The 17,054-nt window shown below is 37.7% G+C and overlaps 1 protein-coding gene across 2 annotated transcripts in view; it reads left to right on the plus strand.

The window, feature by feature from the left end:
• The window catches only part of Nup98-96 (nuclear pore complex protein Nup98-96), a 75,672-nt gene extending 71,267 nt beyond the window's left edge, over positions 1–4,405 (plus strand). For both annotated transcript variants that reach the window (XM_071587172.1, XM_071587174.1), the window contains exons 37-39: positions 746–855; positions 1,873–2,036; positions 3,149–4,405. In XM_071587172.1, the coding sequence (XP_071443273.1) occupies positions 746–855; positions 1,873–2,036; positions 3,149–3,371 (497 nt within the window). In that variant the 3' untranslated portion in view covers positions 3,372–4,405. The remainder of the gene's footprint in view (positions 1–745; positions 856–1,872; positions 2,037–3,148) is intronic.
• Positions 4,406–17,054: the final 12,649 nt, after the last annotated feature.

A 17,054-nucleotide genomic window follows, 5' to 3' on the forward strand; every position in this document is an offset into this window, starting at 1 on the left:
GAGGAGAATGCATATCCTGGCCATAAGCCAATAATGCATCATTTTTAGCTGCTATCCATGAGGCAACACATGTGGCAGTTTGAAAATTAAAACCCTGCTAGTTTACCTTTCAGAAACTACGCGAGTCTTCAAAAAGTGCAGTCTAGATGAACTGGCTAAATGTGATGTAGAGGTTCTGGGAAACTGTTGCGTGGTACTTTGAGAATCATCATCCTTATAGGGCAGTGGCTTGTGCGCTACAAATATATTTAATAATAATGTTGACTCACATATTCACAAAATTTTGAAGCTTTAATAAAAACAAACATCTCGGCTTTCTTGAAAAAGAGAATAAGAAATGTATCCCCAATAATAAACTTAATTATTTCGATTCTTTTTATGTTTTCTCGAAATGGGTTTTGCATTTCAGGTTGGTTCATTCCATGATAGAAGAAAAGATGAAGGACTTACAATCCTAAGCAATTTATATATAATTTTCTTTGAATAAATCTTGTACATAATTTACTGTTTCAGTACGAGATATTCTTCAGAAACCCCCTGGGAATAAGGAAACTGCTTCCTCTTATTGTGACTCCCTGGCAATGGGTGAATTTTGCAGGACATAGGGATCCTAGAATCAGGTGACCTTCAGTCTCACCTATCACACAACCTTCACATTGATTACTGCGGTGGTAATAGTTTCCTTCTTAGTCAGAGGTTCTTATTTAACTCTTGTTATTCAAATGTGCCCTTCTTCATGTTACAGAAAACCTGAACTATCTTCGAGATCTCCTGGCACAGCTGGCACCAGAGGAAAGGAGTCGCACCATCTCCGGGTGGTCCTGTGGTGGACAAGTGTTTTGGGACTATCTTGAGGTACGTTTCAGATCATTAAGAAAGTGATTCAAGCTTGAGATAACATACTAGGTCTGTCCCAAAAGTAGTAGGAATGGGTCGATTAAAAGAAATTTATTGCCAGAATTGGTATACTCACCCAAAAATCTTCAAATTAGCACCTTTGTTGGCCATACACTGCTCTCCCTGGGTTTTGTATGCTTTCTGGAAGGTGGCTCCCAGAATGCTGATAAGTTCATTAATCACAGTCCGTTGTAACACTTCCATCGAACCTTGGTGATGTTCTTTCAGCACGGATTTGAAGGGGGCGGGAAGAGGAAGAAGTCTGGTGGGACAATGTCCAAATAATTTTGATCCTCGCTCACATGGTCGAGAATCTCATGAAAGATCCACGTGAGAGTTTCCTTTTGTTTGTCCGAGAATACTCGTGGCACCAGCTTCGCACACACCTCTCTAATGCCAGTTTTCAGTCACAAGTCAATGCACATCACTTTTAGGGATGTCAAGGTCATCAGGAACCATGTGAACACCAAATCTGCGATCCCTGTCCACTCTTGCAAGATTTTTGCCACCTTTTGAGGTCAAAGTGCATCCTGAAGGTTCGCCGTGTTCAACATCTTCTCTACCCTCCCGAAACAACTTTTGCCTCTCAAAAACACCCAAACCTACCCATGCCGTTATCACCACTAGCTGCCTCGAGTATGTCATGAGTCTTTCGTGGTTTTGCCAAGTTTTAGGCAAAATTTTATGGTGTACCATTCCAATAACTGATTCATGATGGAGCATAACGAGGTCACATTACAGAGTTTTTGCGAAAATTCGTATATTGCTGCAACAAAATTAGTCCCATTTTTCATCATAGTTCCGCTTTTGCCAATTGATGCGTCTGCCCTTTCACCAGCATAAGGCGACGTTGCTTGTGAAAGCTACATTTCTACACTCTGCTCCAATGTTCATTGGCTCATTGTATTTATTAAGGGAAAGGAACTTTTCTTTTCATTTTGAATTTGCAAAATGTTTTATCTAATGTTGTTTTAGGTATTGTCAGAGATAGAGACATTAATGAAAAGGGGGTCAAAGAAAGTTGATGGTGAAATGGATGTTTGTGTAAATGAAAACTACTGCATGGAGCGACTGCAGCCTAAGCTGAGCAGCCTTTGTTCCAGGCTTATAACTCTGCCCTGCAAGACTGCTAAGGAAAGGTAAAACTAAAAAGCAAATGGTACATTTTTGGTTAAAATTGGTCCTATCTGTTTGAATTTTCAAAGTCACCATTAGCATTGTTTGTGGAAATCGGTCTGCTTCATCCATGGTGAAATCAGTGCTATACCTTACATTCTTAAAGTATACTGTTATTAACTGTGTATTTTTTTCTCATATTTTCATGGAAATTGGCTAAAGGAAATAATAGTCCCCTAATATCTTATAAAAGCATTTTACTAAATAAATGGTGTAACTTAAGAACACATCTGTATCCTCTTATAGCCAATTAATACTTGCATATTAGGGTCTGAAGCAGATTTTTGGAATGTGATGTTGTTATGATGATAATAATAATTTTATTTCCTCAATTGACAAGTACATAGTAATGGTACAGAATATCATACAATTATGTAATCGCATAGGGTACGTCAAGAAGTACAGTAACTGGATTACCAGCCAGAGAAAATAAAAATAAAATAAAATTACACCTACATACCTAATTAAGAATTTACACAATATAAAATTCAGAATTACCCAGAACTGAAGCAGTCATTCACACTGTAAAAACATTTTTCATTTTAGTACATAAATAATTTATTTTTAAAAATAGAGAGTGATTTCTCATTTTTTAAACTAATGGGATAGCTTTGTTGAAGAATTACATGAAAATTGACTTGTACCTGGATGATTTATAGTGCAATTTCCATTGTTAACAAGACCCCTCTATATGCTTTTTATTAAATGTGTAATTTTATTTTTGAAAGAAATTGAGTGAAGTCTAGGATTGCACCATTTTATAATGTCAGCTTTTGCCTCCATGAATAACTGACCTTCCTTGAATTTGATTTGGTCACTCCAGGTATATTATTAGATGCAAATTAAAGATTGAATGCATATTAATGGAAAAAGTTGTCTAATTTAATGAGGCTCAACTAGTTGTGAATTCAGGGTCATTTAATGCTTGATTAATTGGAAAAAAATCGTCCTGCTTTGCCCACCAGTTAATGTGTTATTCTAAAGTTTCCCTATGCAAATTCACTTATTTTTAGTAATCCACATGATAAAATTTTGTTGCCTTCCTTAATGTGTAAATCTTGAAATTAAATTTCAGGCTCTGTCGTTCTGAAATCTCTAAAAGAATAGCACATGTAGTCCGAGCGCTGGTCCTAATGATGGGTGGTGTCGATTCATCTGGAACTTCACTGCAGGCATCAAGAGTCCTTGCGTACCTTGTCACCCAACTGCCAATGCCACCCGACTACCTGATCCAAGAGCTTCGCCATTTAGTGGAGGTTCACTTGGATCAAGTGACTGCCCCCGAGGATGATGACTGAATGCTTAAGTGCATAAGTGAATGAAACATAAGAGCGAGGGTGTGAATGTCTGCGTGATCTTGTACCCTTGTGCTTGATGAGTGAAGAATTGGATGGCAAGATGAAATTGGAAGTGTGTATCAACAAGGCCTAAGTACAGAGGCATTCGGTGCTCCAATGATTTAAATTTTGCATTTGTGATCGTTTGGTAATCATATAAAATTTGTTTGCATGAGTGTTTTTCCTGTGAATATAAGGAGTTGTGTGTTGATTATGCATGGGTGTTGAAACTGCAGTTTTAGTGTGATGGATTATCCATGTAAAATATTGTAATTACAAGTGTAGCTGTGCGATTATTGGATTTTTATATGTATTTTTAGAAAGTGTCATTGATGGGAGAAGTGTTTTTCAAAAGACAAAACTTTTCTGAAGGAGTTGTAAACATTTTTTTATGAGTTCCCTTTTTATTGTGAAGAAGTGTTCACTTTTAATGAAATTTTTCTTTAGAACTTCCATGCATCCTGGTAGGTGGTGTATGAAAAAGATTGTTGTCCCCAAATATCTAGTTTTTCAAAAAGACTCAATTCAGTGATCCGTAAAGACTTTCTGTGGTTATCTAGTTGTAAATTTGTTATCAAGAAAGGACTGTGATTCCATTTTCAGTTTTGTAAAAAAAATCATCTGTAGTGTCCTAATTTTTGCCTGGCTAAGTTGCTTTAGGAGTGGTTTTGTGAGAATAAATGATGTCCAAAACTTGGTATGCTTAATTAAGTGCGTGGCAAATTTATGTGCTAATATTGGAGGTGTTTCGAGTATTCTTCATGGTGGGAAAAAATGCCAGGGAATTTGGTCACTTGATTATAAGACTCATCCACCCCTCTGGAGGTTCCTAGAAATATTAATATTTCTTATGCCAAGAAGGGGGGCTATGATATGTCAATTCATTACTGTATGGAGAGTTTGCTTGCAATAGTATTAATCATAATGTGTATGATAAAGTTGATTATGAATTCCATATAAGGTAAGAGTAAATGAAATAAAATGTTTCAAGTTTTTCTCATGGCTTATTTAATTTGTCCATATGTTTGTCCGATTACATAAATATGTAGTATTTATAAGCTCCGACCACATGTTGGAGCTTATTTTTGAATAATTTTATCATTTAATGGTGAAAAACACTAATTCATACAATTTAATCCTATGACATTGTTTTTGGCACATCATAAGGTTCAGCTTTTCACCTTTCGAGGTTCATGTGTAGGTGCTCATGGGTCCCGCAGGGCTTTGTTAAGTTGAATGGCCATAGGGAGTTTGATGGGTTCAGCGGTGATGGATGACAGCTATGGAGGAAGGCTTGAGTGAAGAGGGGAGGAGGATGCATTCCCTACAATTGTAATCTAATTTTATTGTGATGCAAGGGCACCTCTTCAAATGGTGGTGCTGAAACTAATGCACTCAGTAATATCTAAATATCATGTCAGTGGAACAGAATGTGGATCAGTATGGATTTACTTGATTCCAAACACCAGGAAATTGAAAAGCATGACGGAAAATGAAAAAAAACTCTTCTTTGAAGCCTAATGAACTTAGAAACTCACTGTTTCAACTGTTCCTTAGTCTCGGAAGAGTATGTACTAGTCTATCCATGTTACATCCACAGTTATGTAACAATGCAGGAAATCAATAGAATTGTGATGTAAAATTGCCAAACCAGCCTCCGAATCATCCACATGATTGAGCTAATTCTCCAATGAGAGCAATAGTGACCCCTATCTTGCCGAGATTTTTTTCTAGCCCAATTTTTCATGCAAAATTTGAAACACTGTATTATTACCTTGTGACATGCCTGTGGCCTCAACTATTTTGCGCACTTTGATTTGTTGATCACCCAAAACCAAATTGTGGATTTTATCCATCATTTTGGAGGAAGTCACTTTTAATAGACGTCCCGAACAAAGGTCATCATCTGTGGATGTATGGCCAATTTTAAACTCTTATACCCAATCGTAAAGTCTTAAATGCAGGACCAGGTTTTTCATCAATATCATCTAACTCGGCTTTGATATCTTTTGGTGATAAGTCTTTTAAATAAAAGGGTAGGGGGATCATGATTTTGTGGTGGCTAGCATACTGGCTTCCCACCCAGAGTGTTCAAATCCTTGAGACAGTAGATCTTTTTCAGTGGTATCGCGATCCATATTTTGGGTTCTTTCTGGAGAGCACTTTAAGTGGGTATGATGTCCGTTGGATGGGATGTTAAACTGCATATCCCTTGGTGCCTTTCGTCGAGAGAAGGCTAATGCTGATGCTGGGTCTCTCTCCACCCTTCCTCCTTTCCCATCCATCCCTAATGGTGCAAATGATCTCGGATGCCAGTGCCTCTGCTAAAACTATTACCACTACCTACAGAGTCGCACCCAAAAGTGGTAGGACTGATTTTTTTACAAGACTTTTATTGACGATATACTTACATCGACTTAATAATCTTCAAAGTATGCTCCTTGAGCTGCTACACACTTAGTATAACGTTGCTCCCATTCCCCGTACGCCCGCTGGAAATTTTATTAGGGGATGCCATTGATGACCCTCGTTGAAGCCTCTTGAACGGCCTTTATCGAGTCAAAACGTCGTTCCTTGAGCTGTCTTTTCATCAGGGGGAAGAAGAAGAAGTCCGGTGGTGCCAGATCGGGAGAATAGGGCGGGTGCAGCAATGTGGCAACACCGTATTTGGCCAGGAACACGCGTTGCCTGTTGGTCGACACTCAGAATTTTCGGCACCATCTTGGCGTACACTTTGCGCATGGCCAAATCCTGTGAAATAATGCGTTGGACGTTGGATGAAGACAGAACCAACTGGTCTGCAATTTCTTCACTGGTTAAGCGTCGGTCTGTGTTCAGCAGTGTCCTCACTCTGTCCACATTCGTGTCGGTTCTTGCTGTTGACGGCCGTCCGGAGCGATGGTCGTCTTCAACGAGCTCCCTACCCTCTTTAAACAACTTGTGCCACTCAAATACTGTGGAACGGCTTAAGGCAGTGTCCCTATAAGCCTGCTTGATCATATAGAGGGTCTCAGTTGTCGTCTTCCCAAGTTTCGCACAAAACTTCAAGGAATAGCGTTGCTCTAAATTCAGATTCATTTAGTTTTTCGACGCGGACAAAAAACTTGCTTCACTAAAAACGGTGTCCTCACTCAACGACAGCCCGCAGGCGACTGAGGTTGGTGTCGGTCTGTTGCTAAGAGCCCCCTCCACCTTACCCTGCCAGGCAGACCCCCCTCCACCGCTCCGTTCGCGCCAGAGAAAATCAGTCCTACCACTTTTGGGTGCAACCCTGTAGAATGCTTAAAACCCATGCTTATTATCAGCATGGACTACAGTAATCATATTGCCACTATTACCTCTGAATGTGTCACCAACCCAAAGTGCTTCTGGTCTTTGATCAATTTCCGTCGTAGTTCTGTCAGCACACCGATTGAAATGTCACTTAGCTCAGAAGTGGTTTCTGGACCCCAATGTTTTCACCAAATTTTTTCAAACCACTTGCATGGCTAACCATCGTATGGATACTTCAAAATTCTGTTTAAAAAATATTTCTTCCCATTCTCTCATCACTTTTCACTTCCCCTCATGAATGCCTTAAACTGTTGACCTCTCTATTAAGACCACCCGAGCAACTGATCAGCTAGGTGCTATCTTTTTGAGAAATGCCGCTTCCACCTCAACCATCCACTTTTCTAGTCTTTAGAAAACCATTGTTTTCCAACGATCTGGAAAATAGGTAACGTTTTCCCTTAATTCAAATCTGGTAAAAAATCTTTATTGCATTCAGGCCTTCAAGCATTTATCTTAATTGGACATCTGCTATGTCGATTCTACGAAAGCTTTCTATAGAATAAATCACCAATTGCTACTCGACAAACTGGAGAGTCATTTTAATATTCATGGTAAATTTTGTCAAAATTGTTGTAAATTTTGTTAAACTTCTGGAAATTCAGACTTCATTCTTAACAAACGGGCAGCAATGTGTGGTAAATAATGGTGTTCACTCCTCTCTGACCTCGGTTACATGTGATGTTCCCCAGGGTATTGTCCTTGGTCCATTGTTATTTGCAGTATACATAGATGACTTAGTTGAAACAATTAAAAATTCATCATGCAAAACTCTCCTCTACGCAGATGACTTAATTATCAACCAATTCGCCTCTAGCAACAACTTCATTGGCTTGCAGAATGCCCTAGATGAATGGTCCAATAATTGGTACTTTAAAATTAATCCTGCAGAAACATATTCTTTCTTTCACTCTTTGTAAATCACTCTTAGGTTATTATTGTCATATTTATAATCAGAATATTCCAGCAGTCCCAACTATAAATGATTTAGGTGTCATTTTTGACATTAAATTTCACTTTTGCAATCATATGAAAAGCATTTCTTCTAAACTACATCACCGGTGGGCCTAATATATCGATATGGTGAAGTATCTAATTTTCCAGCTCTCCACACTTTTCTTTGCCCGTGTTTCTCCTGTCCTTAATTACTACTCCCAAATTTGAGCCACAGCTCCTCCCACTTCTCTAAAACTACTGCATCATCGATTGAATTTCTTCCTCTCTATCATTCGCCACTGTAATTTAAACTTCCATTACTTCTCTCTAGATTAAAGTCTTCTCTTGGCATTTCCTCCCATGCTGATTGCTGTGCCATGAATGATATGAAGTTTTTCTTAAAAATTGTCAACGGTAATTTTGGGCCATCCAAACTTCTTTCTCTCTTTGAGTGCCTTAGCGTATGAGGTGGTTGAATGTCACTTGTCATTGTGTCACCCATTGCCTCTCAATCACAAAACGCTCATTTATCTCTAGACTTCTATCAACCTGTATTACAATGATGAAACATCCTGACTTCGACCTGTTCCAAACACCCCATTCTGTCCATTCCTGCCGTGCTCTTACTCCCTTGTAATTTTCTTCGGAGGTCCTCCTTCACTAACCATTTTGGCTCTCTCATGTATTAAAACTGAACATCATTTATGTGATGCTGTTCTTTTTTTGTTAATATGTATTGGTAACTTTTTGTTTTCATTAATGCCTCTTGTTTTTTTATCTTTGTTATTTGTCCAATGTAATTGGCGTGATGCTGTTTTTGGACCAAATAAATCAATTATCAAAGTCAAACACTTAAAAATAGAATTATTTATTTCATATTTTTGTCAGTCAGGCAAAAAACTAATTTTTTTCCATTTTTCTGATTAAAGAAAGGTTAAGTTGCTTCAATCGACTCTAAAAATGAAACCAGCTGAAATTTATTTGTACCTTTGCCTTTAAAAACAGGAAGTCATGTAGAATATATGGGATTTATTCTCATGCGGGTTCTTTTAGTAACTTTGGTTAGTATTTGTGATAAACCATCACTCTAAAGGCTCAGCATTACTCATAAGTCAAAAGTTTAAGAGTATGCTCTACTTAAATCTTCCAATGTAATTCAGTCACTTCTCTTAGTTATGCAAAAAAATCCTGTAATTATTTCGCTGTTAAAAAATTTTTGTTTCTTCCGGTTTTCTTAAATTTAATTCATATTTGTCATAATTATTTCTAATTTTCTTTGTTTTGTCATAACTCTTTCAAATTAAAAAAAGATATTAATTCAAAGAAGTAATAGGTGTGGTATTTTCCCAACTATTAATTGAAATTAATGATACTTCTGCGAATGAGGCATATGCTGCCCACCCATGTATTTAAATAAATAGGAGAACTTCTATGAATATACAAACTTCCAAAACGTTCTAACTGAAACTATCAAGTTGAATTATTAATGTTTTGCTAAAATATGCACATTAACTTAATTTTCACAAATTCTATTCAATTTAGAATTTGAAAGGAAAAAGCATGCTACATAACAGCATGCCATATATGTAGCTTCACCTTTCTCTATTCTTCCTGGAGGTCCTATTTCTGTTTGTGTAATTTCTCCAGAGTGCATCTCAGCTGTGTAGATTTGGTGATCATAATTCTTTGAGGCATTTTTCTGTTTGGTTTTATAAATTTGGTGGTCTTGTTTTTCAGGAATGAGTGGATTTAGTGTGTTTGTCCGTTTGGGCACATCCATTTTAAATTTTTCTAAACAGGCAAATCCCTCCTGGTTGTGTTCTATATTCCTCTCGATTAATAATCTCATTACTGCAATGGCATCACGCGTACCTCCCCCCTTCCTAAACCCAAACTGATCATCCCCTAAGTAATCATTTGCCTTACTCTCTATCCTTTTGTTTATGATCCTGAGAACAACTTTAGCTGTGTGGGATATTAAACTTATTGCCCTGTAGTCCTCACATGATATAGCCTTTACCTTTTTAGGAATAGGAACTAAAACGTATCTCACAAAGTCTGCTGGCCTGATTCCCTCCCCATAAATACTACGGATCAGCCCATATAGCCTCTTCCTCCCACATTTTCCTAAGCATTTTAAAAGTTCCACGGGAATGTTATCTATCCCCACGGCCTTATTTAGTTTCATCTCCCTTAATCCCCTTCCAATCTCATCGTCTAGTATGCCAGGACCTAAGCTATCTTTCTCTACGTCATGTTCCTTTTCTATGTCTAACTTTGTTGGTCTAAGTTCTTAACTATATAGTTCTTCTATATATTCCTTCCATCTCTCTTGGATCTTTCCTGCGTCAACTATTACCTTACCCACCTTAACTCTAACTGCTATCATCGACCTTCCTTTCTTACTTCCCGATAAAGATTTAACTTTGCTGTACAGCGCACCAATTTCACCCTTCCTCTGCAAACTTTCCATATCCTCACACTCGGTCTTCCACCATCCTTCTTTTGCTTTATTTGTTGCCCGCCTCAATTTATTGTTTAATTCTTTGAACTTCATTTTGCCTAACTCTGTATTTACATTCTTCCATTTTCTACGCTCATCCATCTTTGTTATCATCTCATCCGTGATCCATGGTTTCCCAGTCCTTTTCACATTAACGGTTCCAATAGTGTCTTTTGCAGCTTTAGATAACCCTTTCTTGATACTTTCCCATTTTTCTTCGATAGTACTTAGCTCTTTACCATCCTCCATGATTCATCTTCCGCCTGTTTGTACTCCTTGCTTTTTAATCCATTTCATGCTTCTACGTTCCATTTTCTAACCCGCCGCCCCTGCCTTATCACTTTGAAACGGACGGTACATTTCATAACAACTGAATTGTGGTCAGAGTCCGCATCCGCTCCCGGGAAGCTGTGCGAATTTATCACAGTTCCTAAACCTGTGTCTAACCAGGATATAATCTAGCAGATACCTTTCTGAGTCACCTGGCATTTTCCATGTATACCTGCGTCTTTTGTGGTGTCTAAACCTCTAAACCATATAATCTAGCAGATACCTTTCTGAGTCACCTGGCATTTTCCATGTATACCTGCGTCTTTTGTGGTGTCTAAACCAAGTGTTGGTGATGACTAACCCCTGTCTCCTGCAGAACTCAACTGCTTTCTCCCCGTGGTCATTCCTTGTGCTTAAACTGTAGTCCCCGACCTCATCACCATCTCTTACTTCGCCTACCGTCGCATTCCAATCCCCCATCACTATCAAATGTTTCCCTGCAGGAACACAAGCGATTATGTCCTCTAACTGATCGTATATCCTATCGACCTCTTCTTCCTTATGGTTGCTCGGTGGCATGTATACCTGAATAACAACCAAGTTTGTCGGTTCTGCTTTTATCTCTACTAGTAATATTCTATCCGTTATCTTTTCTATGTTGACTACGCTTCTTCCTACCTCTTTATTTAATACTATGGTAGCCCCTCGTTGGCTCTCCTCCCCGCCGCTGCATATTATTCTAAAATTATCACTCCAGTAATCCCCGCTATCCTTCCATCTCACCTCGCATAGACCTAAAATATCTATATTTCCCCTTTCCATCTCTCGCTCAACATTCTCCAATTTCCCTGTCCTCATCATTGTCCTTACATTCCACGTTCCTATTCTAACTAATGTGGTCTTCTTCTCCTGCGTCCTCTCTCCTGCTGCTGCTGGTTGTCCCTTGCAAGGGTGTCGTGGGATGACGACCACGGAAGCCTTGCCTCTCCCGCTGCCGGGCATGACACACGGCCGATCGGGCCGAGCCCCGTAGTTGCCAGGACTCAAAATTGTATTGTTTCTGTATTGTCCATCATATTTATCTTGGGAATGATAATTGAGGTGGTTTCCCGTTGCCTTCCTCAATAGTGTTTTTAACGTGACACCATCACTTACTGGCCGCCCCTCTGGGGTCAGACGCCATTGCAGCCGCCTCACTGAGGAACAGACGCTGCGTGGACTACCTTTCGTCTGGCTCCTAACCTTCGACCCCTCTGGCATGGGTAACCTTACCAGGAGCAATTATTATTACTCCCGCCCGCACAGCTCTAGGGGTCATCAGAACGCACAAGCCCTTCCAGCAGGTCAAGGTTGTAGTCCAGGGAGGGTCATTTTAAATGTACCATTTAAATTGAATTATTCACACACAAATGGCATCTGTGATATTAGGGATTTGTGTGTACATTTCTGCATTGGACTTTGAGAAACACACGCTGCCTTTGGTTTTTGGTTCAAGGATTTTTCTAATGATTTTAAGTTATTTTACATCTAAATGTTGTTTTAATGTTTTGTATTGGGGATTGTCTTCAATGAGTAAAGGTTCTTCTATTTTGATTATTGTTCTATAGTATTGGGTGTTACTGTTCCAGAATAGACATATTTTTGTTATTAATACCTTATTTTATTTGAAAAGTACCATTTTCTAATGTCTCAATTCTATGGATTTAAATAAAACAGTTTCTTGAATCACTTGGTGGAAATTCTTCATATTGAAATTGAAATTAAGCCACTTAGCTTTTCTACGTGGAAAAGCCAAGTGGTTTCATGTCAATTTCTATTTGTTACATTTGGATTTCTTTTTGTTACAATTTGAGTTGGTATGGTGATGTTTCAATGTCTGCAATGATTTTTTTAGATGAAATTTGTAATCAGATTTTTGCTGCCTGCTCTTTCACCGTTTCAATTTTTTTTTCATCTGAGATATTTTTAATAATTAGTGGCGTATCATTTGAAAACTCCACCAAAGGCATATGGAAACATTGAAAATGCCAGGTTACTCAGAAATGTATCAGTTGGATTATATTATGGTCAGGCACAGATTTGGGAACAGCATGATCGATTCTGACAGTTTTCTGGGAGCTGATGCAAACTTTGATCAAATTTTAGTAGTTAAAAAGTGTAGTTTCCAATTCAAAAAGATAAGGCAGGGGTTGCGGGTTAGGAAATAGAATGTAGAAGTATTAAATGGATTGACAAGGAAAGGAATATCAGCAGGCTGTGGAGAAAATTATGAGTGACGGCAAGGAGCTAAGTACTATCAAGGAAAAGCTAGAATACATAAAAAAAAAGGGATATTGAAAGCCGGGAAAGAAACTATAAGAATGTTAATAGGAAAAAGATAAGGAAACCATGGATTATAGATGATATAATTAGAAAAATAGATGAGAGAAGGAAATCGAAGAATATATGCACGTAGTTAGGTAGAAGGAGGAATAAAGAGTTCAATAATAAACTGAGGTGGGAAACTAATAGGGCGAATGCAGTATGGTAGAAGACACAAGGCAAGGATACAGGAAGTTAAAGGAAGGTTGACATTTGTGCACTATACAAGAAGGTTAAATCTTTATCGGGAAATCTGCGTTAACAGTTAGAGGTAAGTCGGGAAAAATATTTGTTGAACCAGAAAAGACCCAGACGCAATGGAAGGAATATATAGGACTGTATGGTAAAAACATTAGGCCAGCAAGGTTTGATAAAGAGAGAGAATATGATGTAGATGAGGATGGCTTAGGCCCAAGCATATCCGACGGTGAGGTAGAAAGGGCATGAAAAGAATCAGAAGCAAATAAGGCCATGAGGGTTGACAAAATTCCTGCCGAACTACTTAAAGGTTTAGGGAAAGGTGGGAGGAAGAGATTTCATGGTCTAATTTGTAGCACTTATGAGAGTGGAATTCTGCTGAAAACCATTTTCCATCAAGACAATATACATCTCATAAAAGTGTCTCGGCGATGGGAATATTGAGGGATTTGCTCCATAAAGTGCTTGAACATTCTTTCTATCCATTGGATTTGGCTCCCTTGGACTTCCACCTCTTTGGAAAGCTCAAAAGCTACCTCACTTCTCAATGCTTTTTCATCCAATCATAAAGTGATTGTAGATGGGTAATTTGCAAGCGTTTCAGAAGAACACTACAGAGATGGGATAATGACACTGGAGAATTGCTGAATTAAGTGTTAATACGAAAGGCAATTATGTTGAAAAGTGAATAATATTTGGGAATCTAAATTTTCATTATCAGGCCGATAGGTTTTCAGATCACCCTCGTATGTATACATGAATTAGAACTGGTTCCACAAATGAAGCGAAGCTGCATTTTTTACAAAATTGTAGCCTCATCTCCTATGGCTGCTTTCGATATCATTATCATTATTAAAGGTAATCTACTGATGAAGGTAGGTTTTGAATGGATGCAACTTACAAACAAATATCTTGTCACTCCCAACAAATCACTACCCAACATCATACTCTACAACAAGCCCCTATTCATTTCCATGTACTTCCTCCCTTTATTTTGTCCAATGAATACCTGTATTACATTTCTCTACTATGATTTCAAGATTTTCCTGAAGAATTACATTATAATTTTCTATCTTTCACCACTGTTAAGAATTTTTTATACTTGATTCAGTTGATAATTTCAAGAAAAATTTTTATCATAATGATACATAATATTCATTGACCCTTCTTCCTAGCCCATTTGTTGAAGTAAAATGCTGTAAATGTTTAAGGTGGAATATTAAAGGTGTTACTTTAACAGTTATAAATAATTAAATGTTTTGTTTTCAATTTGGATGTAAGTCAAATGTAAAATTGGAAAGGAATTCATTTCACTGCAAGTTTGAAATCATTTGAAAGTTTTTTACAGAGTATTATGTTTAGTTTACTTCATCTTTTTACTTTAGAATGGTGAAATTTATGATATTCCTCGCAAATTCAAAAAATATATACTTACAGTTGAGGAACTCTTTGTTTTATGAACATGCTGATATAATGTAAACATAATAATATTTGTGGAATATAATTATTATTTATCCATTTTGATATTGGTTTTATCATATTTGCTTATCTTTTTGAACATGATACTTTCTATGAATCACTAAGGTTGAATAATTTTGCAATCAAAATTTAAGGGGTTTCACATTAGCTAGAAATTTGTAGATATCGTGAAATTCGTCTCAATATTCTCTGTTTCTGTGTCCTCAGGAAATCCAAAGTGTGCTACATTTAAGAGGCCTGATACTGCTGGAACTCAATTTAAGGTGTCAATGGGGAACCTATAAAAACCTCCAATCTAACAATCCTCATTACATTTGGTGTATTAAACCAAATGAATTGAAGCAGCCACAGGATATTTGTTATGGCTGTTGTACTTCACCAAGTAAGGGATTTAGGGTGATTTATGAATATAGGTACCAACCAAGGGGATGTCAGTGAGTTAATGAGTAGAAACAAACGGCAACCTAATTCAGCAATTTATATGTATGTATATATATATATATATATATATATATATATATATATATATATATATATATATATATATATATATATATATATATATATATATATATATATAGTATAAATGAATATCCCTGTACACAGATAATTATTTAATTCCATGCAATAGCTATTGAGCCATTTATGCTGATAAAAAGTTATTTTAGATAATTAATGTTTATCTCAAATTGTTTTTTCTATTTGTAGAGTTCTTTGCTTAATATGAATTTTCTTGTAATTTTAATAGTTTTCTTTCATTTCCTATCTCTTAATGTCGCGTGGTTGGCGGCCGGCAATGGCGGCATCATCGGTGGGAGCGTACCACAGAATGAGAGAGTCATATTTGGTTTTTGAGTCTTTAATTAACCCTTTTCAAGATATGGGGTTCAGGCACCGGGGAGTTGGGACGAGCGAGCGGGGTTAGGCTGGGCATTTCTGGTGTGGTCGTAGGCTCGACCAACGGACTCAGAGGTGGCGCGGGACGTCTGGAGAGGTGCAGGGTAAGACTGGGCGTCTCTGGTGTGGTCATAGGCTCGACTGATGGACTCAGAGGCAGGGTGGGGAATCAGATGAGGAATGGGTCCTGCTCCAGGATCATCTCGCTTTATAAGGCATAGAGATAGCCGGGGGGAGGGATGACTTCAAAGTAGCTACATTGTAGCAACAAGGGAATTGGGTAGCGGACATTGTCTTGTCTTGGTTTCTGAGAAACCTGAACTACATTAATTCATGATATACCCCTGATTGAGTTCTTTTTTTAATAATTCTGAATTTGTTTGTACACGTTGGTTGAAACTGCAAGAATTTGAAGGTGGGGCTTCTGTTAATGTGAGACCTTTTGATTCTTTTCTTCAGATGTCCATTGACACATGGCCATGCTGGCGTGGTGTGGCTGCTGAAGGGGTTTCATACTTGTTAAGGACTCCGCCAATATCAGCATCATAGTTTGCTTTGTGCTGCATGGAATTGGTCACCAGATGTTCTGTGACTGTGAGTTCCCGGTCATTTTCACATATAGTACTTATGCAGCTCTTTAGATTCGTAAATGAATTTTATCCTATGCGTACATTGTTTAATAATTTATGTTTTTATTAGTACAAAATGTGATCACAACCCTATACTCTGAAATTATTCAGAAGTGTTCAATATTTTGTGGAGTACATTATGATTTTGAAAAATACAAGTCTCATATTTCATCATACCTTTAAAAATCCATATGCTATAAATGAAGGTATACAAAAATTAAGTATCACAATTTTTTACTATTTTTAACAAAGCATTAATCTCAGCTTTAAAAATTTTTAGAACCTTTTAGTATCATTAGATTATTGGAGCTCATAATTTCAAAATGTTGCTGATATCTGTGTAAATTATATCATTGATTACCTACGTGACATACATGTATGTTGAAGATAGCCTGGATTCATTAATATGGCTAGTTAAAATTTTAAAAACTTTCACCAGTTGGATGAAAATCAAGCGCAGAGTGGTCAGATAGGCGGCTATACATAGCATCAGACAATAATCATTTGTTTGGTAGGCTATATACAACAAAATCGAGAAGAGAAGAAAACGAATAATATACAAAAAAGAGAAGTGGCATAAGGGGTTAGTCTTGCAAGAATATTATTGATTGCTACTAAACTAAAGGAATAAAATAAGGCACCTAATTTCATAAACTGAGTTGAATTGTGACAAATCCATGTTAAAATCGCCAAAAATCATTATGTTAACTACATCACAACTATGTTCAGAGAACTTAAGAGGAAGGGGAAATTTTAGGAATGCAGATCTCATTTTCTCGCATAGTCTAGGGGGAGGGATTTACTCCCTGGGCACCATAAAAAGAACACCACCATCGCTCAATTCTAAATAAACGAAGGCTTCTTTGCAACTAAAAATATTGGAATGAGTCTTGTTTCCTGAACTGATGCCACTTGAACCTTGGTGCCACACCACGTTACATCAGGTTCCCAAGAAAATTTGTTCTCTCTTCAATCCGCAGGGTGAGCATAGAGGGAGTTGGCCATGCGGGCGGTGTCCACCTTTCTGGGATAATCCAGGTG

Source organism: Hetaerina americana, unplaced genomic scaffold (assembly GCF_022747635.1).
Source record: "Hetaerina americana unplaced genomic scaffold, ioHetAmer1.1.p SCAF_3, whole genome shotgun sequence".
NCBI lineage: Eukaryota > Metazoa > Arthropoda > Insecta > Odonata > Calopterygidae > Hetaerina > Hetaerina americana.